This window comes from Ostrinia nubilalis, chromosome 24 (assembly GCF_963855985.1).
Source record: "Ostrinia nubilalis chromosome 24, ilOstNubi1.1, whole genome shotgun sequence".
Taxonomy (NCBI): domain Eukaryota; kingdom Metazoa; phylum Arthropoda; class Insecta; order Lepidoptera; family Crambidae; genus Ostrinia; species Ostrinia nubilalis.
The window spans coordinates 4427336-4450426 of NC_087111.1; the positions used below are offsets into that span (position 1 = coordinate 4427336).

Genomic DNA, 23091 nt, shown 5'->3' on the forward strand with positions numbered 1-23091 from the left:
ACTGTGAGACCTCATAGTAACGTTTGTGAATACGGGAGTAAACGACTAAAAGAAAATTGTACGGTGCATGAACTATGATTACGGATTACATACGCACGTCAATTGAATTGGCCTTAAATGCAATGCAATAAAGTGCAAGCCATCAAAAGTAAATAAACTTCATGAAAATCTTGGTTCTATTTTGCATATTAACTACATTTTACTATCATTTGCGATTCGTTCACCAATACCCGTATAATTAACACTATCGCAAGTTAAAATTTGATTAAAATGCTTTCGATTTCCTAAAATAACTACGAGTAGGATGTTTGAAAATAGACTCCTGATAAAAAGGTTTAACGAATTGCTTTTATGTTCATAAATGCTATAACAGTATTATGTTAATAATGCTGTCTTTCCAGAACACTGTAATTCGGGCCTTTTCAAGGCGAGAGTGAATAGGCACTTACAGGGCACATAATGTATCATCCTAGACTGCATTCCACTTAACATCAGGTGCAATTGCGGTCAAATAGGAGGAGGACTCTTTAGCTTTATAACTGAGGCACTTTATGTACTTATAAAACATATTCTGGAACAAAAATGAAATCTGAGTACTGTCGACTACACAAAAGTACCTCCAAAGTAACCTCCAGGAATGAACAAGGGACCCTAAATAATAATAATGACGGTGACAACAAAAATGAAAACGGGACTAAAACCACCATTTTTTCCCGCCACTGCAACTCCTGTACAGCCAGGATCTACAGCTTGGACTCCAGTCAAACCCAACCAGTGAAGGTTGAGTTGTCCCGGGGGATAGCAAACTGACTTGGAACCCGCAACGAATTTAATCATAAAAACATAGGAGTTCGAAATATTAAAAAAAAATATACCGGCTTCCCTCTGTTAAATACTTAAAGGATATAGGATACGAAACTTTTACTATACAAAATGGTCTCCAGGAACTAAAAAGAAACATAAATATGACGGGCATCCATTTGCATAACATTTTTTGCCATAATATTATTTTGGTAAAGTGTAATTACGCATAATATAATTTTTATTTTGTATGATAAAAATAAATAGGCAGCTAATGCACCCCCGCTAAAGCCTATTTTGTCACTATTATATCCAATTTAAATCGGTTAATTACAGAAAAATAATTTTATGCGAAAAAAAAATGCCAATGTCAAAAACATTATGCGAATGGAAGGAATCCCAAATATGACATCTAAGCGACAAACCGCCCAGACATACTCATCAAAGAGTACTGTCTGCCGTTTATAAGTTACTGTGTCACGTCATTTAACGTTACACAACTGTTATTATAAAACTATTAAATCAGAGTTCAAGTGTACGTTTGCCGGCGAGTGAAAGGAGGTGCGTGCTTGGTGTTACAAAGGATGTACGGAATGACGTGAAAAATACGTGTAAAATGTGTTTCCAAAATCGACCCAGCCATGACTTTGTTTTGACTGTAGCCAAAACTGTTGAGTCTTTCAGCAACTTGGCCCACTTTTAGCTCCGCGAGCCAAGTCGGCAACTGGGCCCACCTTCAATGTTTTTATAAATTAAACACCAAATCAACAAAAAACTACTCTAGAATCATTGAGCCCAGTTGCCGGAAGAAAAATATTTTAAAATTCGATCCGGAGACTTGTCCCGTGGACCAAGCTAAAAGTGGGCCAAGTCGCTGGAATACTCAACTGTTTACTGAATTTTAGTCTCTCAAATGTTTTAAACTATTTTTTTAGGATCCCACCTCAAATATTATAATTTATTGACTTTGAGTTATCTAAACTCAATAATGATCGCTCTCTTGAGTCTCAGTTGATTACTGCACCAATTGGGATTCAAACCTACGACCCTTTTCTTACCAGCCGAACGATTCACTCAGCTTCAATGACGTTGTTTTCAAGTCAAAATACGTGATGATGTACTTAAATTTGACTATTCTTACCGTTAGATAATTCCTGGCAATAAGTGGTGACTGAGTTTGTTCCGGCGTTTCTTCTCAGCACTTGCCATATGTTTGTCTCGAATCGCTGGTAGGGCCCAAAAGATAAGGAGACATGTAAAGTGCCCCATAAGGGCTACCTTTTCTTTTTTTATTATTTTCTATTGACGTTCATAAGTGCCACTTGTGGTCTAAACTGAATAAATATTTTTGATTTTGATTTTGATTTTGAAAATAATTGCCAACTTATTTTCAAATTAGGGCCTTTCAAGGCAAGAGTGAATAAGCACCTACAGGTACTTATAAAGTTTGTTTAGATAGGTTAGGTAGGGCGTGTAGAGCTAATGTCTTGGATTCTGTTAACTATTTGACAATAAAACGTTGGTTATTCTAAATACCATTACAGATACACCTATTCACGTTCTAACGGTTTTCTATAGCAAGCTTGTCTGGGTATTTTCCAATATCAAGTCGAAGATTCCCAGAATTGTGCTCAAGACTGTTCCAGAACTTTATGATCACATCGATTTGTCTTCTTAAACGTTTATAAGCGTGAGAACAGATAGAACAACTTCGTTAATTATCTTCTTATATTGCTTATTGTGCAAAAAAAGAATGCGTCTTCTAAATAACGTAGTCTCCTTTAATTGGAAAACTCGTAATGATTTAATTACAAAATTATTCTACTATCATCATCATCATCATCTCAGCCATAGGTTGTCCACTGCTAAACATAGGCCTCCCCCAATGCTTTCCATGTTTCCCGGTTGGTAGCGGCCTGCGTCCAGCGCTTTCCTGCTACCTTTATGATTCTACTATTATATTGTTTTATATTTTAAAATACAATAAGGTCTTATTTATTAAACGTGAAAAATAGAAAAATAATTAAAAACCATGGAAAAAAATATGAAAATTGTATCTTCTTCACCAGATGTGTACATAAACAGCATCTCATTTAACATCAAGTGCGATTGCAGTCAAATATCTGCCTTGTTCTGCATGAAACAAAAACAAAAGATGGCTAGTCGTTCTACAAATATTAAAAAAATAAAATTCTAGCAACTTCACGCAGTATATTCAGGTACTGACATAGAGTTCTTGTCGCTTAAAAAGTAAAATAAAAGAATAAAATAGTTTCTTTTTTCCTTTTTTTTATCTTGTGGACGAAGTTGCCAGCATCAAGTATTAAAAAAAATCCATAATGATACCAAAATTTAGACAAAAACTAATTAGGATAACTATACACCCACTTAGCCTTTCAAGTATTTAGAAAACATCACATTAGGAAACAAGGTCGACGACATTTCTTAGTTAAAAGCTTTCTATTTGGTTAAACTTTATCTAGAACTACTTTACTTTAATCTGGTAGGTCAGAAAGTGACCCTTTTAGGGAAACAGATGGTCAAAATGGGTCAAAAGCTTTGTCAAAGAGAAAAGTACTAACCATTTGGTAGAGGCTATGTTCTGAGTGCCTCATATAAATCCAAGCAGTATCCTTATATAAAACTTCTGCGTACTAATGAGAGGGTTATTTTTTTGTTTGTTTATTTGACCGCAATCGAGTGAAATGCAGTCTAGAATGATACATATTATCTGCTGTGATGTCCGTATTCACAAACATTACTATGAGGTCTCACCGTGCGCGTGGACGCACAGGGTGACACACAAACCAATCACAGAGCTCTATTCAACGCTGTGCGTTTGATTTGCTGCTTCACTTAAGCAAGCATCGTTGGTGAATACGGGTGTGAGTACCTATTCACTCTCGCTTTAAAAAGGCACGGATTATTGTGTTAGGGAAAGACTTTTTATTTTAATTAGTGATGAAACTACAAGATGTATGATAATAGTATTCCAAAGTTAAATAACCAGCAAGTAATTAGTATACCTACAGCAGGTATCCGAACCACGTCCGCTTCCGTAGGGCGTGTGCAGGTTGCCGAGATTCAGCGCGAAAGTTCGGCCGCACCCATGGAGTGAACGATGGTTCACACGTGGTGATTTTTTGGTTTAATTATTTACTAACTGTTAGAGGCCGGTAAATCTATTCTCTGGATACTTAACTTTCACATTATATTGCCTCATTTTAAATACAATTTATCACTTAGCACAAATGCGCGCGGAGTCTTCCGTGCGTCCCTCTAATCTCCCGCTTTCTAGTGTGACATTGACGTAATGTCAACTCATTGTCACTCAATGTCACATATGACAGCAGCTCATTGGCTATAACGATACCGTTATTTTAACGTTTTAGATTTTTCACATATCTCACCTGATGGAAAGTGATGATCAGGCCTAAGGTGGAAGCGAGCTTCACCCGGAATCCTCAACCATAGAGGAACTGGCTATCTTATCACTTCTAACTGCCGGAACACAACAATGCTGTTAACATTGTTGTTATGGCGAAAGACTTAGGTAAGATGATGGTAGCTAGCCAGACTGTCTAAGAGTTACATAGTTTTTTAAATTTATTTAGGAAAACAAACAACTGAACAATACATATTTTTTCTTAAGATAGTTCAATAAATATAAAGACTAGGTAAGTAATTAAAAAGTCAACACCGTTATCCTAGTTTAATAAAATTAACATGCAATTTACGTACCCTACAGATACATTACATGATTTAACAGTTAAAGGAGACTCAGTATGCAAACTTAAATTAATTGCAACAATTTAATAAACTGGAGGCTTAGTGTGAGTTTACGTCAAATGCATTCGATATCGACTGCGTTAAAAAAATATGATGATTTTAGTTCTTAAAAGTTTCCGCTAGGGGCGCTGCAAAATCCGTCATACATTTAATTACTTTTTTTTACGTAGTCGATATCGAATACGTTTGACGTAAACTCACATTACACCCCCTGAAGACCCGAAGCATGAAACTTTTAAAGGTGCATAAGTAACCTGTACCTATCTAGGTCCCCTAGGTGTATGGCGGGCCTTACTTATTATACTCGTAATGTCCGAAATATCACAATGTCCACAATAATAAAAAGCACCCAGTGTGACCCCACTGGGCCGTAATACCCGTAGTGCCGTTGGCTCAAGGCCGCAGTCACTGACTCATCACAGCACTTTCTTCTCGTACGTGACCATATTTGCGTATGAGGCCCACTGTGTGTGTCAGAATTTTCGACTGAAGAAACCATGATGACATTATCAATCAAACATTTCGTTTTCAGCCGAAAGACGTCTACTGCTGGACAAAGGCCTCCCCCAAGGATTTCCACAAAGACCGGTCCTGAGCCGCTCACATCCAGGCGCCTCCCGCGACCTTCACCAGATCGTCGGTCCACCTAGTGGGAGGTGTGTGGTATGTGGCGTGGTCGCCACTCAAGAACTTTCCTGCCCCAGCGGCCGTCAGCTCTACGAGCTATGTGCCCTGCCCACTGCCACTTGATTTTAGCGATTCTGCGGGCTATGACAATCAAACATTTATAGCATCATCATCATTTTCAGCCATAGGACGTCCGCGAATATGGCCTCCCCCAATGATTTCCACAATGGCCGGTCGGTGGCGGCCTGCATCCAGCGCAGGCAGCAAGGTTCTGGAATGGGGGCCACGTACCGGAAAGCGCAGCGTAAGACGTCCACCCATAAGGTGGACCGACGACCTCATAATCATGAATTTGTAGCAGTTATGAAACTCAGTAATTGGCTAAGTATCTCTGATGTAATGTAATGTTTTCAACCATGTAAATTATATTTTTGAGTTTCTCAATAAATAAATAAATAAAGGTAGCGGGAAGGCGCTGAATCAAATATTATAGATCGATTTAATTTTTGCTTTGTTCAACTTTGACATAATTTGGCATTTACTAACCTCAAAAAATATAAAGTTAACGTAAGGTTACCGCTTACTCTAATTTTCTGATTGGTCCAAATGTTGACTGGAAGAGAATGCCAAATGGCATTAAGTTCATCATTACTGGCATTCAATTGGCGAATATCAGGACTACATTTTGCCATCGATGCATCGTGAGAAGTGTAATCCAAATCTTCTCCTCTGCCTCGTAAGGAAGGTCTTCCTTCTGCAGTGAAGAATAAATTACTTGGTGATGATGACCTTCGCTTCGAAGGGCAATCTGTCAGCCAAATAGTAACTTGTCAAATGTCTATGAAAGCTTACAAAGTTGTGTTTAGTTCCAAGTTACCTTTTAACGTTGTCGGCCGTATGGTGTAGTGGTTCGGAACGGACTATTATACCGAGAGGTCCCGTGTTCCATTCCCGGCCGGGTAAAATTGAAATGATGAATTTTATTTTCTGTGATGGGGCTGTGTGTTACTATGTATAATTAATTATGTATGTTTTCCAAAAAAAAAGTATTTAAGTTTGTTTATATCCGTTGTCTAGTAGGTACCCATAGCTCATAGTACAAGCTTTGCTTAGTTTGGGACTAGAAGCGTAGTGTAAAATGTCCAGTGATATTTATTTATTTACATACTAACGGCCGCCCGCGACTTCGTGCGCGTAGATCCCGTTCTACCCCCTTCATCTATCTTACGCGGTTTAGATTTTTCATACAAAAGGATTTTCCCGCTAATTCCCGTTCCCGGGGGAATTTCGGGAATTCCTTTCTTAGTTGACCTCTACGGTACCTAAGCTACGTTCCTTCCAAATTTCAAGTGCCTTCGTTTAGCTGTTTAGGCTGTGCGTTGATCTGTCACTAAGTCAGTCAGTTTCTCCTTTTATATTAGAAGATTATCATCATCATCATTTCAGTCACAGGATATCTATTGCGGAACATAAGCCTCCCTCAATGAATTCCACATCGCCCGGTTGGTAGCGGCCTGCATCCAGCGCCTACCTGCTACCTTTATGAGTTCGTTGGTTTTCACGTATTGACCCATGGCAAATAATTCTTCAGTGTGATTTACCATGAGTTTACGTTAGGTGTGCTCGCTAGCGAGTCATCATCATCTCAGCCATAGGAAGTCCACTGCTGAACATAGGCCTCCCCCAATGCTTTCCATGCTGCCTGGCTGGTAGCGGCCTGCGTCCAGCGCCTTTCTGCTACCTTTGTGATGTCGTCGGTCCACCTTGTGGGTCCCACCCTGCGTTTTCCAGTACGCGGCCTCCACTCCAGAACCTTGCTGCCCTATCGGCCGTCAGTTCTGCGTACTATGTGCCCTGCCCATTGCCACTTCAGCTTGCTGATCCGTCGGGCTATGTCAGTGACTTTAGTTCGTTTACGGATCTCCTCATTTCTGATTCGATCTCGTAAAGAAACACCGATCATAGCCCAGTACGTCGCTAGCGAGTACGTCGAAAAAATCTATGAAGATTTTACTTTTTCAAAGTAGCCCCTAGGGGCACTGACTGCACAATATGTCACAGATAAACAAAAATAGGAAATAATTACACCAATACATAAAATTATTCCTTTCAATTAGTAAATGAAGTTTCGTGTTAAAAATCGTTTCAGTTTATCATATTCAAGGAAGCTGCTGACATTTTTATTTCGTATTCAACAAGTTAATATTTATTTAATTGTTTTTATGTTTCCGATGTGTTACGAAATAATTAAGGAATAAATAGTAAAAATAACTTTTCCTTTCACCTAACGATTCAGTTTTTATTTATTGTCTTTTGTATTTAGATACATAATAGCCGCCTAATTATTTCTTTTCAGTAAACTTATTAATTACCGTTTAATTTATACCTAAAAACACGTTTTATATTTTGCAGGTGTACCTACTTTTTTAAATAAAGAAAAAATAAATGTTACGCGATGAATGTTCAAACTTGTTATTTAAAAGTACCTACTTGAAATTTAGTGCTACATTTTAGATTTCAGGCTATATTTTTTTCTTTTAAAATAGAATTCAAGCGATGACTTATCTTGAAGTCTGTATATAAGTAGTGACCTTTCCTTTACTATAGACTATCTACAAACATATACATTATACAATGTAAACAGAACACTTAACGATTGTTTGACTACAAAACGTGCGAAGAACGATTTCTACTGTAAGTACAGTAAGCAAACATCCTGAAGAGAGTTATTTTAAACTGGGTGATTAATAGAACGGATCTACCAGCGACTCTCTTATAAAATCAATAAAATAATACTTTACATAGAATGGGTCACTTTTGATTTTTATAAAATTCCAGTTTTGTCTCGAAAGGTTATAATTATGCCCTGAAACTTCTCTTATAACCTACATATTTATAGGTGTCTATAAGTTGGTTTCATATAATTAATAGGTAAGTATAGATATTTTACAGATAATGAGACTATAGCCCCTTCTTTTACATACAGCCACTAAACGAAGGGGCGACGTTTCTGATTAAGGGTGGATTCGACCAAACAAGTGTAAATATTAATCTCAGAATAAATCGTCAATTTTCCCAGAGGTTTTCCCATACTGAAACTGTAAATGTGCCAGTTATACCAGGAGTTATTCTCGGATAAAAGTTGATCGAATTGGGCTAAGTAGAGATTTAATTCGTTCTTTTAATGAGACCACATAAATTGTTAAGAGTTTTGAGCATGATTTGAGACTTTATTTGATTCAATAACTCTATGATTCATAACATAAATGAGTTTATAAGATGACCTCTCTTCATTCTTATTTCTAGTTTACAGTTACATAGAATAGTTTGAAAAGGGCAGTCATAACTTCATGTTCATTTTAGAGTTTATGTTAATGGTTGAGGGGTATATTTTTTTTATCCACAACGAGAATGCTCTTAGCTTGTATCTCACCTGATGGTAAGTAATGATCAGGCCGAAGGTGGAAGCGAGCTTCACCCGGAATTCACAACCACTTAAAACTGGCTATCTTACCTCTAACTGTCAAAGGATAAACTTTCTAACCTATTACTTAGTTGAACCGGAAGATGAAATTTTTTCGAGAACAAATAGCTCTTTTCGTAAGGCAGTAGTTTAAAATGATGCAAATTGAAAGGAAGTAAGTATAGGAGCATTCGTTTTCTAACTCTCCAAAGAATGCATAATATTATGAGTTCATAGTAGTACGTCACGTACAACGGCAATTTGTTTTGTTTGTTAATCAGGCCTTAGCTAATTACCTAGTAATTGATTAGCTATAATTTAGTATAATCTTTACACAATTAATTTAGTATATCAAAACATGTCAGTTTATAAATCAACAAATACGGAATTCTTTTGATAATTATTGATATAACTGTAATTATGATAATTTATGTTACCTAAGAGTTGATAATTTATTTATTGTTTCAGGAAGGAAATGAGAGAAAATACATGAATTATTGTATGAATTCGTTTATTCGTTTTTACGCGGATCCTCGTAAAATAAATTACTTAACGTAATAATAAATTAACATTCAATCGTAAAACATAACATACGGCAATAAATATGACTCATAATTAAATCACACGAAAAATTAACTAAATAAAAAATAAGAACAACTAAAAAATCTAAATACACAAATAAAATAAAATATCTTTGGAACAAAAACTTAAAAAATATTTGGTAAACAAATAAAGTACTCTCTAAAGAGATTAAGACAATACTTGTAAAATATTTACACAAAATAGATACGTGTTAAAATATATAAATATATACGTACGAGTACAATATAGGTACATAGATAGAGATACGTAATTAATATGATATGAAGAGTAATAGAGTGTTATAATAAATATAAACTATCTAAATGACAGATAAATACGAAACGATAAATAGATGTTGACAGATACAAGTAAAATAAAATAAATATCAATAAAATAAAAAGGAAAATATAAAAAATACTGTAACGTAAAATATACAGTTAAGACCATTCGCGACTCACACTCATCCATATAGAACCATTGTCATAAAAATGAAACGGTGGTTAAGTTAAATGAAGAAAATATGAAGGCCCTTGATGAGCCAAATAAAATGGAGGCTCCTAATCTTTGGAGCTGGTTAATAAATTATTAAATTAATTTAGACCTACGCTTGCTTAGCGTGGGCACCGTACGCTAGGCTTTGAGCGTCTTGGGACCTGCCCCAGCCGCCACCGCCACCGCTTTCCCAACCGTGCTCTTCGTGAGCTGGCTCGGACCATCCACCGCTGGATTTCTTCTCAAGAAGCTTCTTGATAGCACCAAAGGCAGCGGCGATGAACGCGATCTTTCCGAGGAGGTAAGCCTTGAAGACGGCGAAGGCGATGATACCTAAGAACAAAGGAACGAGGGCGGCCAACTTCAGCTTGATGAGAGCGAGGATGGGCAGTAGTTTCTTGAGCTTCTTCTTCTTCTTGCCACGACCTGGAATGACAAAGAAGATGTTAGCATTTCATGAATATACACATTTCATAACAATTTACTACCTATATCGTTGAATAATGCAACTTTCATGACATGATGTCGTACCCTGCGTAAACAACTGCACGCAGGAAGATTAAATGAATGCTACTGACAACGCCACTCATGTAGCGGAGTTTTGGGCTGACACCTGTGTAGGTTTTCACGTCATATCAAGAGATTGAGATTTATAAATCTCTGAGAGTGACTGTCAAGCATATTCTTTGATGGCACTTCATGTGAATGTCAACGAACGCGTGCCTATATCGGTATAAGAAAGTATTGTCCGGATCAATAGCTAAAAATAATCTTTTGAATCTCGACGAAGCCGACGCAACATGCATTGTTGAACCAACAAAGAATGTTGACAATAAAAAATTGTAGCCCCAAACTCGTTGCAGCCAAATATGCACAGTCAGGAAGGATCACCAAAATAAAAGTGAAATGAACTGAAGGTATTTTCGAGAGAAATCAGCTTGTGAAAGTGAGTAGGTACATGTAAATCACACGACCGAGGACCACACAAACCGGTATGATTTCCATATTTTTGGAATCGTGCTGAATTGATCGAAAAACGGTTTTATAATATAGGCAGTTTCTAAAATGATAAATGTGACATCAGACGGAACGATCATAAAGTTTATGATGGGCATCATGGGAATTAAAATTAATTTTCCAAATTCCATGAATATGAATACATAATTTTACTCCACTTTCTTAATTCACACGTACTCGTAGGTAACTTTGATAACCACGAAGAAAAAAATGTTTGATAATAACTACGATTTTTCACCAAACCGGAATGAGAATAAAATTAATGATCATGTAATTAGACAAGCAGAACAAAATCTAGACCAGATTTAGCAAAAAACTAAACTTTATAATGATCTAATAGTTATCTTATAGAGCTAGCTTGAAGAACTTGAAAACGTATTAGGTAATAAATAACAGGCTTTAATAGTTGCAACTCGTACATTTGGGAAACTTGCTTACACTGGTTTTAGTTCTCACCATGATTACGGTCATCCGTGTGGGCTTGACCAACTGGAACTAGCTTATAGGCTCATCCAAATATTACTTGTTCAAGAACTTTCTATTGACACACGAATAGGTGCGATTGAAGCTGTGTGATAATTCTAAGAAGAATCCTACATTAAAGGCAAGACAGCTGATGATAATGCGTTAATTTGACCATTGTTTATGAATAAAATTTTAGTTCTACGGTTACATTTATAACGGTAAGTCATTTATATGGGCGTCTTAGACAAATCTTAATATCTTTTATTACCCAAGGGTCAGTTAGGACAATACAATGGACCTTTGACAAGATAATACTCGGATAACGAGACAAATTACAATCAAGATACTAATGAGGTATAACAATTGAATCTCTCTTTAGTTTTGGTACCTGCACAAAAGATGAAGGTCTCGAGAGTTCAAACGATGGTTATGGAAAAGAAATTAAAACTGCTAAGGCTTGGTGTGCATGAGCTTTCGGGGACATGTCAAGTGATGAGAGTGTTAATCGTCATTTTTTAAGAACTTTTGAATTTGGGGTATCGTCTCAAGTACTTTGACAGAAATGGAAACAAATGACAGGTTTAGAAAAACTTGTTGCAACAGTGTATTAATTTATAAATACTGGAAAAAATAGTACTTAAAAGCACTAACATTCTATAACTGTAAATAAATACATAATACGAAAACAAAACGACGATTATTTTTTTAATTATCTAGGAAATTGTTTTTTTTTATTACTGCTATCTTGTACGTGTACATAACAAAAATAAGTCTTTACTTAACAAAATTTTCGTTGTAAATGCTTATTATAATTGTTTAAAGTGCATGTAACAAAATGCACTGTTCAATTACAGCAATAGTTATGCGTCCAGTCTCGCAAACTAACGAGGTCAACTCAGGGCACAATACTATGTCCCGGACACATATGGACAACAACAAAGAAATGGCCATAACGTTAGTGGTTAGCGGCTTTTCGAATTTTCACTTTGCGGTAAATGTTGCAATCTTTGAGAGATTTGCATTCGCGAAGTGTTAGTCACGGTGACTTTTTTGTGACAACACAGTAATTTGGCTCCTTTTGAAAGGACATTTTCATTTCGATTTCATAATGAGAAAGTTAACATAAGTTACGTAAGGGTCATTTTGTGACGTAATTTTTTACTGATTGCGTAATACGTTATGGAGCATCAATTTTGGAAAAGCAGCTCCTTATTGAGGTTTTTTTGAGTATCAATTTACCTTAGGTTTGACTTTTCAAGTAAAATTTCTTGCAATAATAATTATGAGACATTAGAAATTACTTTTAATAGCAATTAATTCTAGTTACGACAATAAGTACCAGGTTAATAGCTCTATCATGTCACCTAATTTCTATTCCGTCGTGTGTTTCTGGCCTTATGAACTTGCACCGCCATTTTCATGTTCACACGTACCATCCCAGTTCACAATCGTGTGAATAAGATTAATAGTTTTCACCGTTACAAAAACAATCGATTTCAAAAGTTAAGTGTTCTGTTATGTGCAATTGGCGCCTAAAATCAGTAGCTTTTTTTAACCAAGCTTTCATTTGGTAGTTGCTTGACTTGTTCATACCAAAATTTTCAAATTCAAACCAGATTTCTATCTTAAAAATACTGACCAATTGTTGGGATTGGTAATTTGTATTTCCGAAATAAATTACATATTCGATTCGCATACTGCATTAGCATACATTTAATGAGATTCAACTTTATCAATCATCTAGCTCGTGTCTTTGTTGCATTTGCTATTCACATTTATGTTGATTTATGCACAAGGAAACAAATTAAACTGTTGACTTTGGGATACAAAGTGAATTATCTAAGTGATCTGGTCAATTTTAAAAGCTCAATTTAGAATTTATGAAATAATTTAGAAAATAATCTAGATATTTTCATCTAAAAATTTTACAAATCAATGTATATTACCTTCCTCATCACCTACTGAGTTGTCGTCTTCGAAAACCCTGGGCATTCTCAGCTGTAGAGCATGGTTGTCCAGGAAATCAACCACATTGTCCAGGATCCTTTCTTCTATCTGGGATTCCCTGGCCTTGGGGTCATCAGGGAGAGGCTCGTAGCTTCGGGCTGATCGGGGGCTTCCAGTTCTGGTGAAGGAGATGCCATCGACGACGCTCATGTCCTTAGAGTTTGCGAGGTTTTCTGTGTACTTCATTGCTTTTTCCTGTGGACATAATTAATTGTTATTAAAATTTTTAGCGTTAAGACTTGCATCTCGAAGTTGATTTTTAATATAGCGAGTGAATGAATGTTCTTTTTTCATCAATGAAAAAATATGGAATAAATTATGTATTGTTATAAAAAGGAAGATAACTAATATTTTTTGTTACTCAATGAATTCGAGAGAGTCAAAATTAGTTTAAAAAAAAGTTGAAATGGTTTTTACTCCAATTCTGACTTAGTAACGTTTAGTGGCTATTAAAATTCGAAATTAGTTTTATCTCGGTCGTTAAGTTCAAAGTGACTAAATTAACTCCGTAACCACTGCCTAATTAGACTTAATGATACCGCCTCATCAACCACTTAATTGCCTCTACAGATGGTCAGCGTCAACGCTGGGAATCGAACCCACTATCGTTCCACTTCCAAAAATAACGGTATCACTTCCAGATCCATTTGGATTTAATGTTGAAAATTTTCCAAAATTCTCAGATTCACTGATGACCTAATTTTGGAATCACATCCTTAACGTCCATGGCCTATTTAAAACACTGTTCCTTATCACTAATCACTGCACATCACTTCACTTCACTGAACACACCTTCAAGCACAGCAAGGTGTCGGTCTCCACGCAATCCCTTAATGTGGTGATGAACTTCTCCATTGCTCCTTCTTCCTTGGCCATCGGCAGGGCCGAGGCAGCTGCTACCACACACAAAGCCACCACGTAAACCTTCATGTTCGTTGCTAAGCACCAATTGTTGAGGATGGCTGTAAGACGCTGAGTTTTATTTTGAGTCCCCCCCTCTCAATTTCATATGTCACGCTCGCTGTCAATGCGAATGACGAAATCGAGCCTAAAGCTCAGATGTTGAGCGTATTAACACGTTTATGCTAGTTTTTAATGGAATAAAAGTGTGTTAGGGTGACATTGTATTGGAGGCGGTGGATTTTTAAAATTTTTGACGATCCTTAAATTTTGTAGGCCGATTTTTATTTGCCGATTTTGGGCACTGGCACATTCTTGGGTTGAGTTCGGGTCGGTTTCGCAGAATTAGTCATATCAAATATCAATTTAAGGTCACAGCCATAAAATTATACATCCTTTTAAAATGTCTACTTCTTAAGTCAAGGGTCATCTTAATGCAATACACACACATGACCTATATTTTTGTCTTAATTTGATATTCATTAAGGGCTTTAGTCGAAAAATTTAAATAAAGTTACTAAGTTCATTTTACTGATTCACATAGGCTAAAAAAATATTATTTATTACATACTTACTAAATTCTTGAGCCTATGTAAGTAATCCTAACAGAAATTTAGAAATGTGGTGCGAAGGTTGCAAAATCACTTTCTAAAACCGATAATATTTTACCTATTATCGCTTTGGACTGTATATTGCCTATTACCTATATATTTTACTGACCATTTGTATTCTTTAACAGTTTTTGACTATTGGAAGGCGGTACAGCAAGCGAAAGTTAAAATTACCCGCCAGGAACGTCATTGTAGCATATAAACGACAAAATTATGTTATAACAAAACTTCTTGGTCTTACCTGTTTTATTATATCGGCGCATCAAACCTTTGTTACCTCAGAATGATGTAACATAAGCTTTCTTTAACTGCATGAATAATTTATAATCAAAATGAGGAAACGCATTACGCAATTTTCATTACGTCCCTTCGATGTATAAATTAGTGAATTTATTATGTTTGACACAATAGAGATGCCGCTTCATCAAGAGATTCAAAAATGTCGGCTTAGATCAAGCCAAATCGTCCGTGAGAGAAATATTGCTGATCATCTCATAGGTCAGTGTTTGAATGCTATAACTTTTTCTGCTTAATTGCATACTATTAATAATAAAGAAAGTACTTTATGGGATTATCTGTGGTACGGTGATGATGTAATGGTCCAGCAGTTAGCAGCCCGGCGCAGCTTACCTGTTCTCGATTCTTGGTCTTAGTTTTATAAACAATGTTCATTTTGATAATCGTCTAAACATCATAAACCAAACATAGGCTGATTCCAAATTCTATAAAAAATAGCAATCAGATAGTAAATAAGTCTAAAAAGAAGACTAATGTATGAAATCGTGTATCATTAAAAACTGTCACAGAATAAAGATTAGTATAAGAAATAGCAAAAGAACTCTAAGCCCAATCCAAAGCTAATTAAGAAGTTAAAGCAAAACAAAACACTGCAAATAACAAAGATCAAGTCGTTAATTCCGTTCATTTCTCGCCGCTCCATCATTGTTTCTACCTAACAAGAGGTGAGAAGCTATCAATCAATTACAATAATGCAAAGAACATAATACAGAATAATTGGCTAATGGTGCACTAAACGACGAGCCATTATTATGCCTCACAATGACAGTCAAATCGGTGAGAGTTCAGTGCATATTCATCGAGGAGAATGGACGGTTCTGAAATAGATCTTAACTGGACACGTTAAGTTTCAAATTGATTGGACAGTCCATTTGCAGGAACTCACGGTTTCTAGGCACAAAGTTGGCGCTTAGAACGATCTGTTTATCACTGGTAGGCCCTACTAATGGTTAGTATAACTTTTAAATACTATAATGTTTAATGCAACTGCTGTAAATACTGTTCGTGATTTAGTAAACTGTAATCAATAAAATTACCAGTTTTTGAATTATGTTAGTAATTGGTTTAGATTTTAACTATTCTGACTAAAAGCCAGTTCAAAACATAGGTAAATAACTAAAATACACGCTAACCTACTGTAAATACTTGCGTGCAGGATCACGTTCAAACAATTTTGCATGTAATTGATACTATTATACCTGAATGTTAGTTTAAAAAAATATCTGAATTGTGTAAGTACTACTTTCACCAAAAAATACAGCAATATTCAGAGAAAATGGTCTCACGCATTGAGAGTAAGTTTAAATCGTTCAAAAATTGCAATCGACCTTGCCTCCAAACCAAAGTGATTAAAGTAACTGCAACCAACATTCAAAAGACTTAATTAATGAGCATGGTCTCCTTCATTAGAAGCCTAAAGCAAAGGTTTTGAAGACAATATACATCACTGAGCGTCAGTCGTACTTTTTACTGAATTAACACGAAAACTACTGTCGGCAGATTGCAAGCGTATATTTGTCGGATCTCATTATTATTTTGTGTACCTACCTATGTTTTTCTAAAGTAAATAAGCATCTCACAATCATCAATCCTTGGTCTTAGTAAAGTTTTTCATTCTAGAACAGTGTTTGCCGCTTGTGTGGTACGGGCAGATCACCCACGGAATACAAGTGTGCTGGGATTTCTCCCGTACGCGCCGTAAGGTGTTAATGATGTATGAGCGGTGGCGTGCGATTGTTACCTAAACCGGTTGGTGTGCTTTTACTATTCAGGTGGGCAGCTTGGGTTCCACGAAAAAAAAATTGTTTGACTTTTTTGTCCACAATTAAAATCATCATTATCAAACTTCGGAAGATCAGGGCCTCCCACTTGTTCCAAAGCACCTGTTTTAGTGGTTTTCGGAAACCTTACCCAGGGAATATCATTTCAGCTTCTAGGCCATTGCTTCCAAGATGTTTTTGTGTAGAATTTTCTACTGCTTTTGTAGGAAAGCGTTTGAATCCAGCTTTTCTGGTAAAATTTCTTTTACGTGATAAACCTACGCGTTGATTTAAATTCACATATTCAAACAAAACTCCTACATACAATGTTCAACACGGTGTCATCGTGGGTGGTCAGTTAAGGGAGCCTACATTTGTATTTGGCTATCTGTATCTGTATTCATATACAGTCGACAGCATCAATAGACTTACACATTGAAGTTGTAAAATCGCCTCTATTTCAACTGAAAAAGATTCTTCATGCACAAGTTAAACAAAAACAGTAGGTAAGTAATTATTTCTCTACCTTCGTCTTCTTTTGTTTATGTTCTCTTGTTATTAGACTCTTTATTAAAATTTCCATGCCAATGTCATGAGTTAAAGGCTACTAGCAGCGTGGGATGTCCACAAGGTGGACCGACGACACCATACGGTAGCAGGTAGACGCTGGACGCAGACCGCTACCAACCGGTCAACGTGAAAATCATTGGCAACGTGGAAAGCATTAGGGGAGGCCTATGTTCAGCAGTGGACGTCCTATGGCTGAAATGATGATGAATGATGAAAAAGAGATGGCTGTACAATTTGAGCTTTAACAAAGTAGCAGCTAAATCCGGTCTAGACAGGCTGTCTGATAATGTTTGGAATCTCTAACATGTTGCGTATTATAGCATAATAAGTTGTTAGTTCAGTGCACGATGAATCATTGGTCGTTTATCCATTAGACAGCGCGCACCGTGAAGTTTTGATTCTTAAATTACTTGTCAAAACTCAATGTTAAAAACTTATTGCATTTCATGAATTTTCTCCGTGGTGGCGTGGATTCAACTGGGTGGTTTTAAAAATGTTTTGTTATTTTAATATCCTTCAAATATAGCGCTACAAAATGTATACAAAACACCTTGCTTTTTCCTAACAAAAGGGTTGATTAAATGAGTTCTCATTTTCATCTGAACCTTTTCAAGTTTAGTTTGTTCATCATCGGATCCACTTCATGTCCATGTCCAATGTTAGGCATAATCTTTTCCCAAACACTGCCGAACAATGACGGTTCTATGTACAAAACGCCTTAAACACTGTGACATCATCTCAGATCATAGGACATCATGTAGATTCTATCTTACAGGTAAAATTCACGGGACTATTCTTACCTCTAGCTCCCACCACTGCAACTCTCAGGCAGGATGTAAGAACTACAGCTTGATCGCCAAAAAAAGGGAGCATATTCCAACTAAATCTTATGTACCTAAGATCTAAAATCTACAGTCAATAAAAACCCAATCTTAATCTCTTAACTAATTAATCTGTTGTCTACTAGGTGTCGTTCGTTTCAGCCGAAAGACGTCCACTGCTGGACAAAGGCCTCCCCCAAGGATTTCCACAAAGACCGGTCCTGCGCCGCTCGCATCCAGGCATCTCCCGTGACCCTCACCAGATCGTCGGTCCACCACGCCACGTCTTCCGGCTCGTGGTTGCCACTCAAGAACTTTCCTGCCCCAGCGGCCATCAGCTCTATGAGCTATGTCACTGCCACTTGATTTTAGCGATTCTGCGGTACAACTAAGTCAAAAACTTTTTTTTTTGCATACGCTACAAACCAGCGCTGAGACGTTACTCGAGCGATTCGCGATTACCTAATTCAACTTCCGACGTTCATTCAACGCACGCGCATTCGGTTACCTACATCCGTCAGTTGGATAACTGTGGCGTCACTGAAAAAACGAATATTAAGCACATGTTAGTGGGACATTGTAGAGGTTGCGAAAGCTTTTGTAAATACCTACCTACTTGCAAAAATATTTTGGTGTTTTTCTTCCTTTAAAGTAATAAAATATCATGTAGAAATAATGCTCTATTAATAAAAAAGAAAAAAAAAATATAGTATTTCATTCATACGAGTGTTTTCGCAAATATTTTGTGTGCCAATTCTGCCTTAATAGCTTTTGAAGTTGATGACACACATGAGTCTTCTACACATAAAATTATTGTGCATTTAAAAACCCACCTTATTAATAAAATTCTGTTGCTTGTTACGGAACCCCTCTTAAATTCTTTATATTGTTATAATGGCTGCCAACGTTTCCGTAAGTTATATTCTCAAAATGCGACATGTGAACAATGCAGTATATCCACACATTAAACGTAGAAATTTCATCCAAACTTTCTCGAGTTCACACAAGATCATAAAACATAGAGCTATCATGTGTTGGTTTATTCCGTTTTTGTTCAAGTGATTTCCACAAAGTAAGAGCGTCTTATGGCCGTTTTCGCCATCAATCCCAAATTTTTAAGTAACCCCTATGAAAACAAAATTCCTGTTATGTGTTACCATAGGGGTCACTTAAAAATTAGGGATTGATGGTGAAAACGGGTACTAGCCTACTTGCTATAGTTATTTCATTTACGAGTATTCACATAAGCAGGTTTCAAGTCGCCCAATCAAGTCTAAAGCGGTTCCATACCACAACACACTCGTTGCGTGCTCAAATTCAGTGTTAAATCTATTATAACTAATATTTCAAACAAAAGACGTCCACTGCTGCATAAATCCATACACTCTAACACTGGAATAAGGAATAACCCTCATTCTGGCCAGTCGAGTAAAAAGGTGGAATTCGTGGTACATAAGGGAATAAATGTGAGTTTATTGTATTGTTCATTGTGACAGCCAAACTTCCTACTCAATGAAGTTGTTGAAGAAAGTACAACATAGTTAAGCCCTTAAAAAGCACTTAACGTAATCATTTCATCAAAAAGTCTTTAAATGTGAATTTTCTGTGGTTATATAAGGTGTTATTTTTTGTACTGATCATACTTTACCAACGCATCTAATAAAATCATACAAATACAACCCAAGTGTTTTTAAAAAAAAATTCAGGCTAGTTTTTGTTTTTACTTTTCCTAACAAAAAAAAGATATTATTTTTACAACCATCCTGTCTTCACTCACTGCCTCTCTCTCTTTCTTTACTCATTTCATTCATACGAGTACGAACAATGGCCGCGCGCATTCATTCAACGTTCACACACATAAAGGTTAGATTACACTAAACCTACGTTACCAAAAATTATCACTCGTGAGTATGTACGATGTTACGTCATGTTAATAGGTACTACGCGCTGGGAGAAACAAAATCTAGCTACATAAGTAGGTAAATAAGTGTATTTTCATTAGTGTAATAGCGGGGGACTTTTCCAACGAACCGAGGCGAATCATCCGCGTTAAACTAGAAATTTAAAAAAGGATAGAAATTGGAATTCAATATCTACGGTTTCGTAATGCCTACGCAATTTATTTAGAGACGTAATAAAAAATTGATAGGTACATACCTATTACTACTTCGCTTCGCTTCAGTGGAAATGCACCCTAATATTGAATATGAATAGGTGTTGTAAATAAAACTCACTGATCAATTTTCCTGGTTTTAATTCCTAAATTATGATTTGCCATCACACTTTAGATTCATTGATTTTACTTATTCACACATTTACCTATTTTGAATGTTGTTATTTAAAGTTCCTAGGTTATTATTACACTAATCACAATACATTTTGAACGTCAAGCCTTTGTTGAATGTTCACGTAAACACTGTCTTGCACTGTCTAATCTAGCCACGATCGAATTGAGGTAATGCTTTCGGGCTGCACACTTGCTTGCTGTTCACTAGACACCACGTCGGATGTTGTATTCACAATTCGCGCACTAACTTTTTTACGGAAAAAGTCCCTTTCGCGTAAACAAGCACTCATCTGTCCAAATCACACTGTAGGTATGTACCTAGGTAGACTTCCGCAATAACCATCGATAGAACTAGGTCGCGGTCGTGGCCCTCTGGCAACAACTCCTTGATAAGGCATTCCGTATTTTTACGCAAAAGCCGCCGTCTGCGGCGCTCGCATCTGGGTACCGCCAGCACTGTGCCGGTGATTGAAATTGAAATCCAGAACTTCGTCCTCGAAGCGCACGGAATCTCGTCAAGTCAGGATACGGCTGCGCTCCCTGAAGCGCTGCGCGGCTCCAAACAAGCAAGGTATGAAGGTTTTCGACTCGTCAATGTTTCTCGTCGGCCAGTTAGTGTGCCCGAAACATAATTTCACCTGCGTTTTGTTATTGATCAAGCGCGGCATTGTAATAAATCACACATACACTGCAATACGTTTGGGCGCATTGGACGGACTGGGACGATTATTTATGTTGTTGCGCTCCCGCATGCCGATCGGCGGCTCGGCGCGGGCTGTGGGCGCGGAGCGACTGGCAGCGATATCAATATGGCCGACTCACGCGGCGCGGCACGTGGCAGTGGTCGTTGCCCTCGGCCGGCTACTACGATAGTGCGTACAAACGAATACTCACCGCGCTCAAAGGATGATTTATTTTTTATTTTTTTCGAAACATTCTTTGTCGTTTTACTCGAAAACTAGCCTGAATTTTTTTTTAAAAACACTTGGGTTGTATTTGTATGATTTTATTAGATGCGTTGGTAAAGTATGATCAGTACAAAAAATAACACCTTATATAATCTAGGTCTCTTGAGTTTAAATTTTATGAGCTGTTATGTGCGTCTGACGTGGGATGTCCACCCACAAGGTGGACCGATGACCTCATAAAGGTAGCAGGAAGGCGCTGGATGCGGGCTACCAACCGCGCGATATGGAAAGAAATCATTGGGTGAGGCCTATGTTCAGTATGGTTCAAGTAAATTGCCGATTTTTCATACCCTCTGCATACCCACCTATATTTTTGCAGGTAGAGAAAATCAGAATTTACTGGTTCAGACTCACCAAACTGGGAAACAATAAAAGAAGTGATTTTCTGTAGGTACCTAGATCGGATTTAGCATCTCAAACCACTAGAGCGTAGGGTTCTGGTGTAAAATCTCATAAATTAATAATAATTACAAAGTAAACAGTAAGGCTGAGTTGCACCAACTTACTTTACCGTAACTATAACAATAACCGGTGTTTTTTGTATGGATTTTGACAGATTTTTGACGTTTGTTAAATATTTGATGATGCAACCCAGCCTAAGTATATTATTCCATAAATGAAATAGATCGTCTACATTTTATATTTTTCAATCGACTATCTTTTGTTTAAATAATCGGACAGGCCTTTAGTTCCAGACAATTTATTCACCATTAATTTTATTCATGACCCGAGCTTGATTGTGTAATATTTGACAGCCGTGCCATCGGAGCGGACCGTGTGAATCACGAATATCGAAGATCCGGCACGCCCATCGAAGAAAGTGGATGTTACGCATATGACATGACCAACCTGAGCCCACGGAACGCCTGGGTGATGCAAGGAGAGAATTCTTTGAGAGAGACGGAAGAAACGCCCTATTTTCTCTTAACTTGATTGAAACTCGGCCTTTCCTAATATAGGGTTTGCAAAACTTTTGAGAGAGTCCCAACCCTATTTATGACCAAAGTAAGCAATTTAATCTGTGTTAATACCAAACGAGACTATTCCCACCTCTCGTTCCCACCGCTGCGACTCCTGTGTAGCCAGGATTGTATAGCTTGACCGCCAATAAAAACCCAACCAGTGAAGGTCAAATTTGTACCGGGGAAAGTTAAACTGTCATTGGACCTGCAACCTGTTTTAATATTGACTCAACTTTTAAGTGCATCTACTGACATGTTACATAGTTTTTGTACTTGTGGGAATATGAAATTGCAAATAAACAAACTTTTACTTGTAGAAATTAACATTGACTAATTGCTATAAAACATTCTTCAATTCTTTCGATCCCAACCGTGGGTAATCTACAAAATCATAAAAACATTCAAACATGCGATCTAAAACTAAAAGCTTTCAAATCAGTGAAAGTTTATTACAGCGCCATCTGTTTAAAACCCATTGAACTTCTACCGCCTTTTCTTCGTGTGCTTTCTTTAATTGATTTTGTTGTTAGATCTGCTTGCTTTGCGGAAGATATCCTATCTAGATTCTTAGCTAGGTTTCGCTCTATTCGATTGCATACTGCATTGCATTTTATCAATCAAATTAATTGTCTCTACTTCAAATATGTATTACAATTATCTATTGATATGCTT

At 36.9% G+C, this 23091-nt stretch overlaps 1 protein-coding gene across 1 annotated transcript; it reads right to left on the reverse strand.

Annotated features, from left to right (window-relative positions):
• Nucleotides 1-9174: 9174 nt before the first annotated feature.
• LOC135083890 (uncharacterized) lies at nucleotides 9175-14205 on the reverse strand. Its single transcript, XM_063978643.1, has 3 exons — nucleotides 14036-14205; nucleotides 13183-13438; nucleotides 9175-10180 (listed from the first exon to the last, which is right to left on the reverse strand). The coding sequence occupies exons 1-3, from the start codon at nucleotides 14171-14173 to the stop codon at nucleotides 9864-9866; spliced, it is 711 nt and encodes a 236-aa protein (XP_063834713.1). The 5' UTR covers nucleotides 14174-14205; the 3' UTR covers nucleotides 9175-9863.
• Between the last annotated feature and the right edge of the window lie 8886 nt (nucleotides 14206-23091).

Coding starts and splice junctions, on each gene's coding strand:
- LOC135083890 (XM_063978643.1), bottom strand. CDS start 14,173: ATGAAGGTTTACGTGGTGGCTTTGTGTGTGGTAGCAGCTGCCTCGGCC. Junction 13,439..14,035: donor ACACCTTGCTGTGCTTGAAG/GTGTGTTCAGTG, acceptor TTATGTCCACAG/GAAAAAGCAATGAAGTACAC. Junction 10,181..13,182: donor CTCAGTAGGTGATGAGGAAG/GTAATATACATT, acceptor TTGTCATTCCAG/GTCGTGGCAAGAAGAAGAAG.